The sequence below is a fragment of the Notolepis coatsorum genome (genome assembly GCF_963971535.1).
Source record: "Notolepis coatsorum genome assembly, chromosome: 8".
In the NCBI taxonomy this organism is placed as follows: Eukaryota; Metazoa; Chordata; class Actinopteri; order Aulopiformes; family Paralepididae; genus Notolepis; species Notolepis coatsorum.
The window spans coordinates 95,568,294-95,588,095 of NC_140172.1; the positions used below are offsets into that span (position 1 = coordinate 95,568,294).

General features: G+C 44.3%; 1 protein-coding gene across 1 annotated transcript in view; it reads left to right on the forward strand.

The window, feature by feature from the left end:
* Positions 1 to 4,367: 4,367 nt before the first annotated feature.
* Positions 4,368 to 19,802, forward strand: part of map6a (microtubule-associated protein 6a) — a gene marked incomplete at both ends in the record, with an annotated part of 96,916 nt that continues 81,481 nt past the window's right edge. Inside the window, one exon of the mRNA XM_084320477.1 lies at positions 4,368 to 5,107. Within this exon, the coding sequence (XP_084176603.1) occupies positions 4,368 to 5,107 (740 nt within the window). The remainder of the gene's footprint in view (positions 5,108 to 19,802) is intronic.

Genomic DNA, 19,802 nt, shown 5'->3' on the forward strand with positions numbered 1-19,802 from the left:
GAGTATAGCAAGCGCTCTGCACTGACTCACTGAGGACCCCGTGGTCTTCGCCTTCGGTGGTGAAAGACTTGGGAAGGAGCTGTTAGTGTGGCCACGACCCCGCTTATGTAGAGGAGCGGATGTGGGTGTGGGCAGGCGGATGGGTGTGTACATGTGGAGAAAAATTATTCAGTGCTAGATTGGATAAAGGGATAGTTCCACTAGAGTGCAGAGCGCTCGCTATACTCATATAACTATGGTTATAGGATACACATTAGGATCTATCCCAACAGGCCACCTTGTTTATGGTTTGATTCAGTTTTAAATAGACAATAATAAAAAGAGTAAGATAGAATAAACAGCGTGCAATAGTGCAGTGCAATAAAATTGTAGAATAGACATAAAATGAGCACACTGACATATAAAATCAGTTTTTTACAGTGCAATAAAATAGTTCTGGATGACTGTTTAACAGTTTAAAGTCGTCTGTACCTTCTCTGTTTGGTATCCACAGTTTAAAACCCGACAGTCTTCCCTCCTGGTGAACTGATAGCCTCACCTTTATCTTATGAATATAGAATGCAACCAATTCCTATACAGGAAGATTCCATACTGCAGTATGAAGCAAGTGGCAACGCGGCACAAACCATTACTCAAGAGGACCAACCTGCACAACAAGGCTATACCTCCAGCCTTGTGCATGAGTCCTGCTGCCCCAGTAGCCTGCAGAGCTGCCACTGTGTGTAGTGGCTATAGAGCTGTGTAGAGAGCTATGTAGCGGCTACTTAGAGCTGTGTAGTGGCTACTTAAGAGCTGTGTAGTGGCTACTTAGAGCTGTGTAGTGGTTACTTAGAGCTGTGTAGCCCATGTATTTCATGACTTTTGCAGCATAAGACAATGCCACTTTTAGATGGAAGATATGTTTAACAAGATAAGATAAGATATCCCTTTATTGATCCCCTTGGGGAAATTCGGGCATCATAGCAGCATGGGGGAGGTAGAAGACATACAGGTACAGGTCACAGAATTATAGTAACAGTGGAGAAGTAAAAATATAAATAGAATAAAAAGGCAGTGTAAACAATATACAATATAATTAACTCTAGACATGTGCATATGGGCAACAAGGTGCGAGATGAGGGTATGTATGCCCTCTCAGTTGAGATGAGGGTATGTATGCCCTCTCAGTAATTTTGCCCTACAATAAATATAGTTACAATATATAATCTAATGATCTAAATCTAATCTAATATATAATTTAAAAAAAACGAAATGCTAAAATGCTAAATATATGCAATATATAATCTAATAATAATCCAATAGTCTAAATCTAATCTAATATATAATCCAAAAATGCTAAATGCTAAATATAATATATAATGTAATAATCCAATAGTCTAAATCTAATCTAATTTATAATCTAAAAATGCTGAATGCTAAAATGCTAAATGCTAAATATATGCTCTGATGAAGTATACAGTATTCACATAAGGTGCGGTATGCATAAGGTATATTGTCCTTTTAGGTGGGAGTCAGCTACTAGGTTCCTATGTTGGATGTCTGGCAGCAGTCCCTGCCCACTGTTGTGGAGCCTGATGGCCGCTGGTATGAAAGACTGGCCGAGGCGGTTAGTTGGGGGTATGAGTCTGTGACTGAACGTGCTTCTCATCTTGACTAGCTCATCGTAGAGACTAATAGAACATTTTGTCACAGATGTAGCCATGTAGTCAAACCTGAGATGTAGCCATGTAGCCTACAGTGTTTCTAGTTTTTGGGGAGATAAGTGTGTGATTAGAGAAATTGTATCTAAATGATTGTGGTAAAAACTGGAGTCATGTCACAAGAGCTGCCAGTGCCGGATTTCTTTAACACTTTAATCGCCGGAAACGCAGACACTCGTCATTGCCCGCCATGCTCATTCTGCCGAAGACGCCGTAACACGTCTTTGATATCAATATTTCAAAAATCTGTGATCTGTGATCGCCCAACAGGAAGTCATGTGGATGAAGTGGTGCTCACCCATATTTCGTCCGGGCACTCGCTATCATTAGCAGGACTCCATCTTGACACAGTGAACACCGATCGGTGCACATAACTCGATAAACAACATGATTTGGACGTATATACTATTATACAACCTGGAAATGGATCGGATATTTCGACATCCCATAATAGAAAAAAATCTATTCCACGCTCATCCCCCAACGGCGTGAGGAAGATACGGTGAGTTTCAGCGTTATTTTCTAATGTCTGCTATACTAACTGCTCTGATGATCATATGACCCACACTAGATGAATGATATAACGTTGCCCACGGAATTATAAACGACCCCCCGCCCATCCGGTCAACATCAGATCATACGTAGTAACTTCTAGAAGTACCTCCAGTTGAAATGTTTTATCTGGCACCGATCACTACCAAACTGTATTTGATCATCAATATAATGCATTTGGGGCTATAAATCAAGTTCTGGAGAAAGCTGCAGAAAACGATAAAAACATACTTATACTTTAGACCGTATTTTAGTATGAATATGTGAATGAAAAGGTATAACGTTGCTACACCCTGAACAATAGATATAGGACATTGAATGGGCCATAATAATGTCAATTTAGCAATACAATTTAAAAAGTTATAGCCCTGCAAAGAAGGGGAACTTCTCCATAGACAAATAGAGCTGGCTAGGGATGGTAAATTATGAATTTAATCATGGCGATCAAAGTGTTAAAGCTCCTGTAAAATGATCCTAAAGAAATACTCCTTCATGAGGTAAACTCCACCCCACTGTATTTTTCCTGGTTATTTATTATTATTATTACTATTACTATTATTATTATTATTATTATTATTATTATTATTATTATTATTATTATTATTATTATTATTATTATTATTATTATTATTATTATTATTATTATTATTATTATTGTTATTATTATTATTGTTATTATTATTATTGTTATTATTATTATTATTATTATTATTATTATTATTATTATTATTATTATTATTATTATTATTATTATTATTATTATTATTATTATTATTATTATTATTATTATTATTATTATTATTATTATTATTATTATTATTATTATTATTATTATTATTGTTATTATTATTTCTTTTTTTTTTTACTTTCTTTTTGCCTGTTTTATCATGGTGATATGTTATATATTGATAATCAACCTTTGCTTCTATACCACCTATGTTGCACCAATAAAAGATATATATATATATAAAAAAAAAAAAAAACTCCTGTAAAATAGAAAGATAACTAATCTGGAGCATGCTTCTGTATGACCCTTTTCCATGTAGTACAGCTTAACAAAACGTCTGTAGTGTGGTAGTGAAAGGGTTAACCTTCTGTAGTGTGTTTGTGAATGGGTTAACCCTTTGTCGTGGTGCAGTGAACCTTCTGTATTGTCGCAGTGAAAGGGTTAACCCTTTGGTAGTGTGGTAGTGAAAGGGTTAAATCACATTATTAGCCTTTTTAAAGTTGTATGTAAAGCAGCCAACTGGAGTATAATGAGTTGGCATTATTCATCCAGGCTGTTCCCAACCACCATCTGTCCCCTTAGCCTCTAGGCCACAGGGGACCCTTGGTCAAAAAGGCCACATCCTGCATCATGAAGCTGAGCACAAATTTTGCATAAAACGTATAGAAATGCTGGCTTTCTTTTATTGCTTTGCTGTATCCTAAATCATAAGCAGGGTTTATTGGGCCTAATCCTACCATTACACTATTTACCATTTACATATATTTCTAAAACGTTGAGGCAATTTTATTATTATTATTTCTTTTTATATATTTATTTTTTATATTTCCAAAAATAATTAAATTACAGTGGCAAATGACCCACACAGCTGTTTTAAAGGTTGATAACAGCAGCCTACACATTGACATAAAACAGAGCGCGCTTTGGATGGATATAACTGCTGGTGTGATAATAGCAGCACGAAAGGAAACGTCCCTCCCACTTCAGACGCACTGTGCGTAATGATGGCGGAGCTCTGGTCCAATTCAGAGCATCTTTTTCCTGGATGCTGAGCTGGCGGGCGGGGCCGTTTTTCCTTGCAGTGCCTATAGTGCTGTGGTGTGCACGAGCACGACAGGACAGAGCGAACAGAGAGCAAGCAACGAATTGACATCGAATAGGTTGGCTTCTATCAAGCTGATTAGACTGCAATTTTAATACCGTTAGCCCGTCATGGATTTATTGAGTGACTGTGTATAATAATATTGGAACGCTCTACTCATCCGCGCGGACATTTTGTTTTTCACATACCAGGGTTTTGGGGGCCCCGGGACCAGAGGAGACAGCTAGGTTTCACCCCTGATACATTTAATTGTAGCGTATCGCGCAGTGGATAAGAAAATTCGATCATGGCGTGGCCCTGTATAACCAGGGCGTGCTGTATGGCCCGATTGTGGAACCAGTTGGACAAGGCTGACATTGCGGTGCCTTTGGTTTTCACCAAGTATACGGATGTCTCCGAGATGCAGCACCTCCAGGTGCAACCACCACCGCACCATCAAAAACAGCCGCACCCCCAGGCCCGGGTCGCCATAGAAACGCAGCCGTCCCACACCAGTGATAAACACGGCGCGGCGACCCGTGCGCCTCGGAGGAGCGTCTCTGAGGAGCGCGTGAGTAGCTCCGTGATGCGCCAGGACTTTAAGCACTGGAAGGTGCGCCCCGAACCAAGCTGTAAACCTAAGAACGAATACCACTGCCCCGAGACACCCTTTAACACCGAGACACAGTATCAGAAGGATTTCAAGCCATGGCCCATCCCGAAAAGGGGTGACCATCCTTGGATTCCTAAACCTACTCCCGCAACCTCCACTAGCGACGAGCGCATCGCAGACAGGCCCAAGCACTCCAAACACACCACGGACGCAGAGAGCGGAGTGGAGAAGAGCGCAATTGCTGATAAGGTGCAGGAGAAAGACATTCTTCAGGGCGAGAGAAAAAAGAAGCCAACTAAGAAAGTAGAGGGTGAGAAGAAAGTTGTCATTAAAATCGAGGGAGAGACTGCAGCTGAGGGCAGAGGGAGAGCGGCAGTTGATGCCCTAAACAGGCAGATAAAAGACGAAGTCACAGTTGGCAGCAGTTCCTACAGGTGAGCTTCCAGTCACTTCGCCTATAACTGCTGGCCTCATTTCTAAAGACGTTTTTACGCTTATAGGTTTTGGGTGTTAACTTCCATGGTCAGCGAGAAGGTTATGAGCCGCAGCAGGCCTCTGCTGTGACTTTTGATGCTTCCTTTTGGCTATAAAGGAAGCATCACAAGTTTAGACCACACAAATAATTCATTCATCATTCTATCATTGAAGAAACCCAGAAGAAGATCATTGAATCAACACGACATTAACTAGCGCCTCTCCAAAACGGACAGCTCTGATGTAGATTTAGCACGTAACTATAAGCATGAAAAACATACCAGCAAATTAACCTTTTCTCTCCATAACATTTCACTTAAATTAATGGAGAGGCCGGGAGAACGTATACTGCCGAAGTTTAGTGTTAATTTGAAAGTTCAGCAGTTTATTCCCAGTCCAGTTATGCAACGTCCATGATAAGAGGCTGGCTAATGATCTTTCTTTCTTTCTTTCTTTCTTTCTTTCTTTCTTTCTTTCTTTCTTTCTTTCTTTCTTTCTTTCTTTCTTTCTTTCTTTCTTTCTTTCTTTCTTTCTTTCTTTCTTTCTTTCTTTCTTTCTTTCTTTCTTTCTTTCTTTCTTTCTTTCTTTCTTTCTTTCTTTCTTTCTTTCTTTCTTTCTTTCTTTCTTTCTTTCTTTCTTTCTTTCTTTCTTTCTTTCTTTCTTTCAATCAATCAGATTTATTTATATAGCACATTTCACATGACACGTGTCAACCAAAGTGCTGTACAGAGGGTAGATACACATAGATACATATTGACAACAATCACACTCCGTTTTATGGGAGGGCACACAGGCAAACACATATAAAACAGGGCATGAGTCAGTGAACGGGAAAGGCTAGTATAGTAGTAGTATTGTCATTCTGTCATTCTGCTCGAAGCCATTGTTGTTTGGTTATTATTATTTATCTGAAGTCATGCGTCACATGATTCTCACATCCAATTGATAGCATCTTAGAGCGGCCAGCTTGAGGTATTACTATGGTTTGAATTTGTGAGTGTTTCCTTTGTTCATGGCAGTTTAAAGGTTTGTTTTGTTACATCATGCATTTAACTAAGGATATGTATTGTGTTTGTCATATGTGCTGTGTGTTGTCCCCATATGCAACACTTCAAGATAGTGCTATAAAACATAAAAACAAGAATATTCAGGGGGATTGTAGGACAAAAAAATTATCCATGGTCTTGAATTAAAGCAGGTTTAGGTGTTGGTGAGGTGATTCGGTCATGTTTGTCTCTGTTTTCATCCAACTGCATGCAGTGAATGGTGAGGATGAACTGAGTGAGCATGGATGGATGGATAGTATAGAGATGTGCTCTAACCAGAAGATAATTATGTCACTTAGAAGTGATATATTATAGTACAACTATAGGATGAACGATAATTCAAGTTGATCATATCCTATCGGAATCATATTGGGATACAATTATGATGTTGTGATATTGATTTGCATAATTCTGTCAACTAAATCAATAATAGTAATAACAACAACAACAACCACCACTATTAACACATTCGCGGACATTCGATTTCCCCATCTAGCTCTAGCTGGGCCAGGTTTCCATTACATAGTTTCACTGTGCATCACCTTGTTTGTAGAGCTAAATCTATATTTTATATTATAGCTATGGATACAATACCATGGTAATTTGACAGTAACTATCTTCCGTTCAAGATGCAAAAAAGAATGCATTTTTTCATGAATACGCTCATGCGTTATCCCGTGGTGAATATAAGTATAATTTCGGAATGATCCGGGCTAATTCCTGGGAGGCTGGTTATAGGGCGCAATGTGAATTCTACTAAAACCATTGGCTTTTCGTCCCTGGACACGCTACTATTTCCAAATCAAATCTATATAATAGGTATTATGTTTCATCATAAATGCATGAAAGGGGGGGGGGGGGGGGGGTCGCTTATTTATTTTTATTGATCTTTTTCCCCCTCCTTTTTCCTCCGATTTTCTCCCATCCCAATGTTAGTCGTTATGCCTATTCCCGATCCCCTTCCTGGTCGCTGCGCACTTACCCCCCACAGTCGGTCTGGGAGAGTGGAGGCTATCACGTGCTTCCTCCGACACACGTCTAGCCAATCAACCGCTTCTTTTCACCTGGCAGCGCGGACTCTCACTGAGAGGGCGTAGCGTGTGGAAGGATCACACTATCCCACTTAGATCCTATCCGTGCTTAGCAGGCGCCCCGACCGAACTGTAGGAGTCGCTGTTAACAACGACCCGGACCCACCCCGCCAGCTTCTCCCACCCTCTAATACTGCCAATTGTATTAGTGTGAACGGCCAGCCAAGCTGGTGACAACCCCGGAGCTGTGAGCTGGATTCGAACAGGCGAATCCAGCGTCTCCGGGGTTGGTGACGAACGCAATCTCCGTTACGCCACCTGACCGCCCGGGGGGGGGTCGTTTCTGATTATTTGATTGCCAGTAACAAATCACGGAGATGGCCAGTTAGCCCGCAGCATCCAAGTGCTACTATCATTAGCTCTCAGAATGGTAGCCAGAAGCCAGAAGCATCCTAGTACTACTAACGTTAGCTCTCAGAATGGTAGCCAGAAGCCTGCAGCACCCTAGTACTAGTAACGTTAGTATTGTGTATTCAAAAACGCACCGGACTGCGACATAACGTTTTGCCGTTTATTTGCTTGCTCCACCAGTGCACAACAACACACACTCTCGTTACCACAACGCTTTACGGTATTTTCACAGCACTGTCGCAACATTACCGTAAAGCGTGAACACCGTTGTGATCCACATACACAACAGTTAGCTCTCAGAATAGCCAGTTAGCCCGCAGCACCAGCAACAGTAAGTGTGTCTCATTTAATTTCCACCACTGAAGCGGGGTTTCCCCTCCTCCTGTGTGTAGAAGACAACCAGCTCTGCGTGTGCTCGCTCCACTAGTGAGGACTGGTCTCGCCCTCTGCTGGCACGTGTGTGCACTACAACCAACCACTGTCAAAACTCCGTTTCAGTGTAATATAAACTGAAACGCATCTGTGATTTTGACGGTATTGATTTTCTAAATACCCTGGTATACCGTAATACCGCCCAAGCCTAATACGTATACAGATGAAGCATTTCAGATTCAGTACCCTACTGCTGCGCTTCTGCCACTCTTCTACCACTTTAGAACTAGCACTCAGGTGTTAATTTTCGGGGGCTGGTGGCTGGGTCTAAATGTGAACAAAGGGAGGGTACTTAACTTAAGTGCTTCCCCAGGGAGGGGGTCGGGGGCTACTGCCCTCAGACTCCCAAGATAATTTTTATATGGGCAGTCTGACTTGGGGTACTGACCATATATTAGTGTTGCAATGCATGATAAGTAAACAGTGAAAAAAGCTAAGAAATCGGATGGGGCTAGGACATTTGGGACGAATAAAAATGTAAGATGAAAATCTCCCCAGCCTGTGGGAGGCAGTGGAGGTGTGAAATCTGGCCCGGTCCAGAACAATAGGAGTCACAAAATCAGTTTGGAGTGGAGTGGTGGAGTAGTGGTAGAGGAGCAGTAGAGGTTTGATTTTTCAGGGCTGTATCTGTATACGTTTTTGGCCGTTAACCGTTGGTGCCCAATAGCGTATATATACGTGGTTGGCCGCGAAAGTGTTAACTGTAATTTCTCTCAAAATTAGATCTTCAATATTTGAGGGGGAGTTTTGGTTTTACATTATGTGGATTATTTATCTTGTGAAAATATAGGCTAAGTGAACAGAATTCCAGATATCAATATCTAAAAATAATCTGTTTATTTTTATTAGATAGATTGATAGAGATCTGCAATAGGAGTCTGGCTCTGCACTCATCTTTCTGTTAAGCACATCTAGCTGCCCTTTCTCCCATTTCTCTGGTACTTAAAAATGGCTTCAAGCTCATCCATCTTGTTTGTCAGCAATCTCACATTGCCTATGATGATACTTGATACTCTTAGTTTTGCCCCTGTCCTGTCTCCTCTCCTGTCTCCTCTCCTGTCCTCTCTCCTGTCTCCTCTCCTGTCTCCTCTCCTCTCCTGTCTCCTCTCCTGTCTCCTCTCCTGTCTCCTCTCCTCTCCTGTCTCCTCTCCTGTCTCCTGTCTCCTCTCCTGTCTCCCCTCCTGTCTCCTGTCCTGTCTCCTCTCCTGTCTCCTCTCCTGTCTCCTCTCCTGTCTCCTCTCCTGTCTCCTCTCCTGTCTCCTGTCCTGTCTCCTCTCCTGTCTCCTCTCCTGTCTCCTGTCTCCTCTCCTGTCTCCTCTCCTGTCTCCTCTCCTGTCTCCTGTCCTGTCTCCTCTCCTGTCTCCTCTCCTGTCCTGTCTCCTATTCTGTCCTGTCTCCTCTCCTCTCCTGTCTCCTCTCCTGTCTCCTCTCCTGTCTCCTCTCCTGTCTCCTCTCCTCTCCTGTCTCCTCTCCTGTCTCCTGTCTCCTCTCCTGTCTCCCCTCCTGTCTCCTGTCCTGTCTCCTCTCCTGTCTCCTCTCCTGTCTCCTCTCCTGTCCTGTCTCCTCTCCTGTCTCCTCTCCTCTCCTGTCTCCTCTCCTGTCTCCTGTCTCCTCTCCTGTCTCCCCTCCTGTCTCCTGTCCTGTCTCCTCTCCTGTCTCCTCTCCTGTCTCCTCTCCTGTCCTGTCTCCTATTCTGTCCTGTCTCCTCTCCTGTCTCCTCTCCTGTCTCCTGTCTCCTCTTCTCTCCTGTCTCCTCTCCTGTCTCCTGTCTCCTCTCCTGTCTCCTCTCCTGTCTCCTCTCCTGTCTCCTGTCTCCTCTCCTGTCTCCTCTCCTGTCTCATCTCCTGTCTCCTGTCTCCTCTTCTCTCCTGTCTCCTCTCCTGTCTCCTCTCCTGTCTCCTCTCCTGTCTCCTCTCCTGTCTCCTCTCCTCTCCTGTCTCCTCTCCTCTCCTGTCTCCTCTCCTGTCCTGTCTCTTGTCCTGTCTCCTCTCCTGTCTCCTCTCCTGTCTCCTCTCCTGTCTCCTCTCCTGTCTCCTGTCCTGTCCTGTCTCCTGTCCTGTCCTGTCTCCTCTCCTGTCTCCTCTCCTGTCCTGTTTCCTCTCCTGTCCTGTCTCCTCTCCTGTCTCCTCTCCTGTCCTGTTTCCTCTCCTCTCCTGTCTCCTCTCCTGTCCTGTCTCCTCTCCTGTCTCCTCTCCTGTCCTGTTTCCTCTCCTGTCCTGTCTCCTCTCATCTCCTGTCTCCTGTCATGTCTCCTCTCCTGTCCTGTCTCATCTCCTCTCCTGTCTCATCTCCTGTCTCCTCTCCTGTCTTCTCTCCTGTCTCCTCTCCTGTCCTCTCTCCTGTCCTGTCCTCTCTCCTGTCTCCTCTCCTGTCTCCTGTCTCCTCTCCTGTCTCCTCTCCTCTCCTGTCTCCTCTCCTGTCTCCTGTCCTGTCTCCTCTCCTGTCTCCTCTCCTGTCTCCTCTCCTGTCTCCTCTCCTGTCTCCTCTCCTCTCCTGTCTCCTCTCCTGTCTCCTCTCCTGTCTCCTCTCCTGTCTCCTCTCCTGTCTCATGTCCTGTCTCCTGTTTCCTCTCCTGTTCTGTCTAATCTGCCGTCTCCTCTCCTCTCCTGTCTCCTGTCCTGTCTCCTCTCCTGTCTCCTCTCCTGTCTCCTCACCTGTCTCCTCTCCTGTCTCCTCTCCTCTCCTGTCTCCTCTCCTGTCTCATCTCCTGTCTCCTCTCCTCTCCTGTCTCCTCTCCTGTCTCCTCTCCTGTCTCCTCTCCTGTCTCATCTCCTGTCTCCTCTCCTCTCCTGTCTCCTCTCCTGTCTCATCTCCTGTCTCATCTCCTGTCTCCTGTCCTGTCTCCTCTCCTGTCTCCTCTTCTGTCTCCTCTCCTGTCTCCTCTCCTGTCCTGTCTCCTCTCCTGTCTCCTCTCCTGTCTCCTCTCCTGTCTCCTCTCCTGTCTCATCTCCTCTCCTGTCTCCTCTCCTGTCCTGTCTCCTCTCCTGTCTCCTCTCCTGTCTCCTCTCCTGTCTCCTCTCATGTCTCATCTCCTCTCCTGTCTCCTCTCCTGTCCTGTCTCCTCTCCTGTCTCCTCTTCTGTCTCCTCTCCTGTCTCCTGTCTCCTCTCCTGTCTCATCTCCTGTCTCATCTCCTCTCCTGTCTCCTCTCCTGTCCTGTCTCCTCTCCTGTCTCATCTCCTGTCTCATCTCCTGTCTCCTCTCCTGTCTCCTCTCCTGTCTCCTCTCCTGTCTCCTCTCCTGTCTCCTCTCCTGTCTCCTCTCCTGTCTCCTCTCATGTCTCCTGTCCTGTCTCCTCTCCTGTCTCCTCTCCTGTCTCCTCTCCTGTCTCCTCTCCTGTCTCCTCTCCTCTCCTGTCTCCTCTCCTGTCTCCTGTCCTGTCTCCTCTCCTGTCTCCTCTCCTGTCTCCTGTCCTGTCTCCTCTCCTGTCTCATCTCCTGTCTCCTCTCCTGTCTCCTCTCCTGTCTCCTCTCCTCTCCTGTCTCATGTCATGTCTCCTCTCCTGTCTCCTCTCCTGTCTCCTCTCCTGTCTCATGTCATGTCTCCTCTCCTGTCTCCTCTCCTGTCTCCTCTCCTCTCCTGTCTCTTCTCCTGTCTCCTCTCCTGTCCTCCTCTCCTCCTGTATCATGTCCTGTCTCCTGTCCTGTCTCCTGTCCTGTCTCCTCTCCTGTCTCATCTCCTGTCTCCTCTCCTGTCTCCTCTCCTGTCTCCTCTCCTGTCTCCTCTCCTGTCTCCTCTCCTGTCCTGTCTCCTCTCCTGTCTCCTCTTCTGTCTCCTCTCCTGTCTCCTCTCCTGTCTCCTCTCCTGTCTCCTCTCCTGTCTCATCTCCTGTCTCCTCTCCTGTCTCCTCTCCTGTCTCCTCTCCTGTCTCATCTCCTGTCTCCTCTCCTGTCTCCTCTCCTGTCTCCTCTCCTGTCTCCTCTCCTGTCTCCTCTCCTGTCTCATCTCCTGTCTCCTCTCCTGTCTCATCTCCTGTCTCCTCTCCTGTCTCCTCTCCTGTCTCCTCTCCTGTCTCCTCTCCTGTCTCCTCTCATGTCTCCTCTCATGTCTCCTGTCCTGTCTCATCTCCTCTCCTGTCTCCTCTCCTGTCCTGTCTCCTCTCCTGTCTCATCTCCTGTCTCCTCTCCTGTCTCATCTCCTGTCTCCTCTCCTGTCTCCTCTCCTGTCTCCTCTCCTGTCTCATCTCCTGTCTCCTCTCCTGTCTCCTCTCCTGTCTCCTCTCCTGTCTCCTCTCCTGTCTCCTCTCATGTCTCCTCTCATGTCTCCTGTCCTGTCTCCTCTCCTGTCTCCTCTCCTGTCTCCTCTCCTGTCTCCTCTCCTCTCCTGTCTCCTCTCCTGTCTCCTGTCCTGTCTCCTCTCCTGTCTCCTCTCCTGTCTCCTCTCCTGTCTCCTCTCCTGTCTCCTCTCCTTTCTCCTGTCCTGTCTCCTCTCCTGTCTCATCTCCTGTCTCCTCTCCTGTCTCCTCTCCTGTCTCCTCTCCTCTCCTGTCTCATGTCATGTCTCCTCTCCTGTCTCCTCTCCTGTCTCATGTCATGTCTCCTCTCCTGTCTCCTCTCCTGTCTCCTCTCCTCTCCTGTCTCTTCTCCTGTCTCCTCTCCTGTCCTCCTCTCCTCCTGTATCATGTCCTGTCTCCTGTCCTGTCTCCTGTCCTGTCTCCTCTCCTGTCTCATCTCCTGTCTCCTCTCCTGTCTCCTCTCCTGTCTCCTCTCCTGTCTCCTCTCCTGTCTCCTGTCCTGTCTCCTCTCCTGTCTCATCTCCTGTCTCCTCTCCTGTCTCCTCTCCTGTCTCCTCTCCTCTCCTGTCTCCTCTCCTGTCTCCTCTCCTCTCCTGTCTCCTCTCCTGTCTCCTCTCCTGTCTCCTCTCCTCTCCTGTCTCATGTCATGTCTCCTCTCCTGTCTCCTCTCCTCTCCTGTCTCATGTCATGTCTCCTCTCCTGTCTCCTCTCCTGTCTCATGTCATGTCTCCTCTCCTGTCTCCTCTCCTGTCTCATGTCCTGTCTCCTGTCCTGTCTCCTGTCTCTTCTCCTGTCTCCTCTCCTGTCCTCTCCTCCTGTATCATGTCCTGTCTCCTGTCCTGTCTCCTCTCCTGTCTCCTGTCTCCTCTCCTGTCCTGTCTCTCCTGTCTCCTGTCTCTTCTCCTGTCTCTTGTCTCTTCTCCTGTCCTTCTCTCCTCCTGTATCATGTCCTGTCTCCTGTCCTGTCTCTCCTGTCTCCTCTCCTGTCTCCTCTCCTGTCCTGTCTCCTCACATGCATGCATGGACCTCAAAGGGTGCTTGAGCACCTACTGTTTAGCCTCCTATAGAGAAAGTGCTCGTTTCTCTCTCTTTCTCTTTCTCTTTATTATTATTATTATTATTATTATTATTATTATTATTATTATTATTATTATTATTATTATTATTATTATTATTATTATTATTATTTATTATTAGTTTGTCAAATCCAGGGAGATGTCCTCTACAATCCCTCCCCCTGGTCTCCCGCTACTGTGAAAGTGAAAGCATATTGCGTGCATATAGCATCATGGGCACTCGACAGTCAGCATGAGTCAGTCAGTGTGATGAGTTACTTTGAGGCAGACAGCAGGGATGTGGCCAATTGGTATTGAAGTGCTTTAGGAATCGCTTGACACTATTTGCAAGTACTGTAGGGTCTATCTATGTACTGTAGGGTCTATCTATGTACTGTAGGGTATATCTATGTACTGTAGCGTCTATCTATGTACTGTATGGTCTATCTATGTACTGTAGTAGGTCTATCTACTGTATGCTTCAACTATTTAGCAGCTCGAAATGTGCCAACTAGCTATCTATAGCATTGGTACCTTTTGCAAGTAATGTGGGAAATCAGTGGTTGAGTCCTTGAGTGTTGCATCCACTAAACTTAGCTCTCTCTCTCTCTCTCTCTCTCTCTCTCTCTCTCTCTCTCTCTCTCTCTCTCTCTCTCTCTCTCTCTCTCTCTCTCTCTCTCTCTCTCTCTCTCTCACTCACTCACTCACTCACTCTCTCTCTCTCTCTCTCTCTCTCTCTCTCTCTTTCTCTCTCTCTCATAGCAGGTATGTGAAAAATGAACAGTGTATCTAAGTCCTTGTCGCCATCAGCTCATCTTCTATAGTGTGTGTGTGTGTGACTGTGTGTGTTTATGTGTGTGTGTTACGCACCCCAGTGTGGGGGCGCAACACAAGGCAACAGACATAGTAGGTGAGGGTGCAGCGACACAAAGTCAGGAAACAGTTTGCAAAATAATTGTATTTATTTATAAACACAGAGCAAGGAGTACTACCAGTGGCACCAAATCAAAACACAAAAAGGAAAAGAAAGCCCACCCCCCTTTACAGGCGCCAAGCGCCCAAAAGTACAGTGGGTGGTGCTCACTCTAAGCTGGTGTCTCTAACATCAGGTCACCTACGTGATGCAAAATGTAGACCCCAGGGTATCTTCCTGTCCTCAATTGTACCTGTGTGCAAAAACAAAATGTTAGAATACAGAAAGATAATCACCATAGGCTGGGTGACAAGGGAACAAACAAATATACAAAGGTTAGGGTTAACAGAAATGTGCAACAGCAAGGAACACCAAAAGATACAATGATTCACTAAACAATAGCACAAAGAACCAGGGCCCTCATTTATCAACGTTGCGTACGCACAGATATGTACGTAACCCGTGCGTATGATCGTTTCAAAGCAAAGTGTGGGACTTATCAATTTGAACATGTGCTTGACTTTGTGCGTATATCTACGCACAGCTCCGGCCGTGCGTACCTGGCGCCCGGTGGTAGAAATATATGAAGCCTGCATGTCTGCAACGCGGAAATAAGCTTCTGTGCATTAGTTTCAACACTGGCGTGTTCAACTTCTGTATGACCCATAATTCATTATAATTAATTGTAAAATAGTGACAGTGTAATTATAACGGGCTCACGCGCGAACAAGAGGTTGGCCTGCTTGTTTGGCATGGGGGGCAGACGCAGAACACCCACATTTACGCGATAAAATATTGTTTCAAATAAAAAGCTAAATACTATTATTTTGTGTGTCATGTTTCCAAATAAGATTGGTCACACAACGAAATTATTTCTACTTCAATTTGTTGGTTAGAATAGATGACCTCCGTTGAAACTTCACTGAGACTAACAGTCTATTTGTGAGCTCCCGCACAGACGTGATAATAATAATAACAATAATGATAATAATAGCTTCATTTTATATAGCGCCTTTCAAGAGACCCAAGGTCGCTTTACATAGATAGGGGGGGGAAATAAAAAAGTTACAAACATAGTGGACAGACACAACATATAAATATGATGATGGGATTCAAGTTTGCGTTTTTATTGATCACATAGGCAGGCTATACATAGGCTGCATGGCACGGTCCATCGTGATATTGGAGATGGATCGAGCAATAGACTGTTACTGTACCACCCATGTAGCTGTCAAAGCTCCATCACAAATGCAGTTATGTGAATAGAAAGGGATTCCACTCAGTGATGCGCATTTGCCTGATATGACGTTGCTGCCGGGAGGAAAGGCATGCTGCATGTTTTCAATTCATTAAATAAAACGGATACTTTTTGCAAGGGTTTACTGACTTCATACAAATAATCAACCAACTACATACTGTAACTTTTCAGTGCACGTTCTTATTTACATTGCTCCCGCAGACCCGCACACAGACATGATGGAATTCAAGTTCAAGTTTGTATTGATCAGGGGCGGCTACGTGGTGCAGTGGGCAAGGCGCTCACCACGAATACAGGAGACGCTGGGTTCGCCTGTTCGAGCCCAGCGCTCCACATTGCTTTCAGTTTAGCTGGTCGTCCGTACTAATACACATTGGCAGTATTAGGGGGTGGGAAACTGATGGGTGGGGATCGGGCGTTGTGGACAGCGACTCCTACAGGTCGGTTGGTGCGCCTGCGCAGTAGAATCAGGAAGCGATGGGGGCGGCGCCCCTCCAAAGCGCAGACCCCTGACGCTGAAAGATCGCGCCGCGCAGGTGAAAAGATGCGACTGCTGTTACCTCGAGTATCGGAGGGGACTCGTGCTATGTATGACTTAGTCCACATTGCAGCCGGCTTGTGGGAGGCAAGAAACAGCGTTCGAGACAGGGGAGGGTTGAATTGGATGATACGAAATTGGGATGGGAGAAAAATAGAAAATGGGAGAAAAAGTGGATAAAAAAAAAGGTTTGTATTGATCACATAATAGGCAGGCTACACATGGCGTATAGGCTACAACATGGCAGGAAGATTAATTGTTCCTGTATATGCTCTCGTATTATTGTTTATATAGGCTACCCAATACCGACATCAAAATAGATTGTATGCCTCTACAAATCATATGCAGGTAGAACATTGACGGAAAATCCATCGCGATTTGGAATAAAATTGAGGAGAACTTTAATCCCTGGGTATTAATAGAACAAAACGGGAAAAGGCAGTCATATTCCAGCACGGTCTTTATTAGTGTTTGCGCTGCCCAGGCAGCAATGGTTAATAGATATCATATCCGACATCACCATCGGCATCATGTACATGTCTGTCAGCCTGTCACGTATTTCTCCCATAACACGCTTCGCTCGGCTTAGTCCACTTTTCCACATTTCATGGGGGTGTTTCATGACCGTATATGGTTAATTACGGGCGGTGCTATATGCAAATACTTAAAACCGCGCACGAGTGCGGAGCGTAGAACTTAATGGTATTTATCAACACGAAGTGTGCGTACGACCCGTGTACACACGTGTGATGAATCCCGATTTTTCTGTGCGTACACACATTCTAAATTCTGTCCTTAGGAACAAAAATAGAACACTTTCTAAGAACTGTTGATAAATGAGGGCCCAGAGCTCTGCCACCAGCTCTACACCAAAGGTCCTACTCAAACAGCTCTACAATCACAATAATGCTCCAAAAACCACAGCTCTACAATAATGTCTAACACAAAATATATGTGACTCGACGTGACCAAACCCGACTTGTGGCGGTGAGATACAAGCATCAGAAAACGCGAAAATTTCTTGCAAAATCGAAATATTGCTTTTTTGACTGCTTTGAAATGTCATTGCTCTGTTCCCTTATTTGCAAAACTTAATACAACTTGTAAATTAGTTAATTATTGTTATTTGTCTGACAGTATTGTGTCTCAATGCTGGGGGAAAGACTACAAACGAGGGCTTAAGCTGGGTGTGGTCTGTTATTCATGCATTAACACTTTGATCGCCATGGGTTAAATTCATAATTTACCATCCCTCGCCATCTCTATTTGTCTATGGAGAAGTTCCCCTTCTTTGCAGGGCTATAACTTTTTAAATTCTATTGCTAAATTGCCATTATTATGGCCCATTCAATGTCCTATATGTATTGTTCAGGGTGTAGCAACGTTAAACTTTTTCATTCACATATTCATACTAAAATATGGTCTAAAGTATAAGTATGTTTTTATCGTTTTCTGCAGCTTTCTTCAGAACGTGATTTATAGCCCTAAATGCATTATATTGATGATCAAATACAGTTTGGTAGGAATCTGTGCGAGATAAAAAATTTCAACTGGATGTGCTTTTAGGAGTTACTACATATCATCTGATGATGACCGGATGGGCGGGGGATCGTTTATAATTCCGTGGGCAGCGTTAGATGATTCATCCAGAGTCGGTCATATGTTCATCATAGCAGTTTATATGGAACACGTTAGAATATAACGCTTAATCTTATCGTGGCTTCCTCGCGCCGCTGGCAGATGAGCGTGGAACAGAATATTTTCTATTATGGGATGGAGAAATGCCCGATCCATTTCCAGGTTGTATAATAGTATATACGTCCAAATCATGTTGTTTTTTCGAGTTATTTGCACCAATCGATGTTCACTGTATCAAGACGGAGTCTCTCTAACGATAGCGAGTGCCCGGACCACATATGGATGAGCACTACCGGTTCAAAGGCTCATTTCCGGTTGGCGATCTGCCGATCGGCCACCAGATGGCGCTCTTGAATCGCTAGAGAGTTGAGTGGAGCTTTGCAGTGTGTCTCAGGGCTCCGGAGGGGAAATATGATTTCGATGACAGATTTTTGAAATATTGACATCAAAGACGAGTTACGGCGTCTTCGGCAGAATGAGCATGGCTAGGAATGACGTCTTAACTCGTCCCCGGCGATCATAGTGTTAAGCAGGTACCTAGCGAGGTGTCATCCTCATCTAAACACACGTATATAAGGGGCTGTCTACACAAGCGCTGTGTTTAATGTAACCGTTATTGTATGTGCGCAGTTGCACTGTTCCTCCACACACAACCGGGGTTTTGCTACACTGCAACCGCGGTCTTTGAAAACCGGAGTCCAGGGTGAAGTTTTGCGCACATCCCGGTTACAGTGGGTGCGTGTGAGCATAGCAACCGAGGTTATTCCCAGTGTTTACAGCAGAGCTGTCGCAATTATTTCCCATGTTTACGGCAGACTGTCGCAAACAATAGCAAGTTAGCAACCGAACGCGGGGTTGAGAGAGATTAGAGCAGAGCCAGCTACACCAGTGTTTACAGCAGAGCTGTCCCAAGTAGCGTTATATGAAAATGATTGTAACAAAATTTTGTTCGAAACGTATCATCTGTGTTGAAGAGTGTTGTGATCAGGGGCGGATTTAGGATTGTAGGAGATCCGACACCACAACCTTTAACGTATACCACCACCTTAAAGCGGACAAAAGGCACTAGAGAACACTTAAATTCACACCCTTTAATTAATGAAGCAAACTATAATAATTTATAATAATAATAATAATAATAATAATAATAATAATAATAATAATAATAATAATAATAATAATAATAATAATAATAATAATAATAATAATAATAATAATAATAATAATAATAATAATAATAATAATAATACACTGTGTTTGTATAGCACCTTTCATACAAGAATTGCAGCTCAAAGTGCTTCACAGCAGTACAAAAAGACAGGCATAAAATGAGCACAACATTGGCAGATCAAGAGCAATGCATAAAGTGCAGACATAAAGCATAAAATAGATAGCAGTAAAATAGACAAAGTCAAGGTAAGACATAGAACATTAAATCACAAACCTTTTTTCATATTAGGATCTAAGATCTAGGGTTAACTTGCCGAACGTTGAGCGCCAGGACCCCCGAAAACCAGAGTATAGTCGGGTTTTCATCGTTGTTTCTTTTATTCGATATTTCCATTCATAAAGACATGCCGGCAGCCTGTGTTATCACTGGGGATGGGTCTGAGATCTCAAAAGTCCAATACCGCCGCCTAACACCTTGCGGCCGCTATTGCACTCCATTTGAAACGATGTGGCTTGGTGTCTGTCATTTTGGAAATGACACCAGACCACCCTGAAACTACCCTCATATTCACGACGGTATAAAACGGAAATGTATGGATGGAAAATGATCTGTTTTTTGCATCTTGACCGGAAGAAACTCAATGACAATCGACTATATTATTAGATCCATAGCTATAATATATAATATAGCTTTAGGCCTGCAAACACAGCCACATATCCCCATGTTAAAAGACGCTGGCCTTTCAACAGTAACAGTAAACAGCGCCATCTGGCACTGAAAGTGTTAATATGCGTCTTTGTTTACGGTTTGATTATCACTGATACAAAGTAAAATAGTGCAGTGCAATAAAATAGTTAGTAAAATAGAATAAAATAATGCAATAGTGCATTGCAATAAAATAGTTATCATCGTATTTTTTCGGGAGGCCG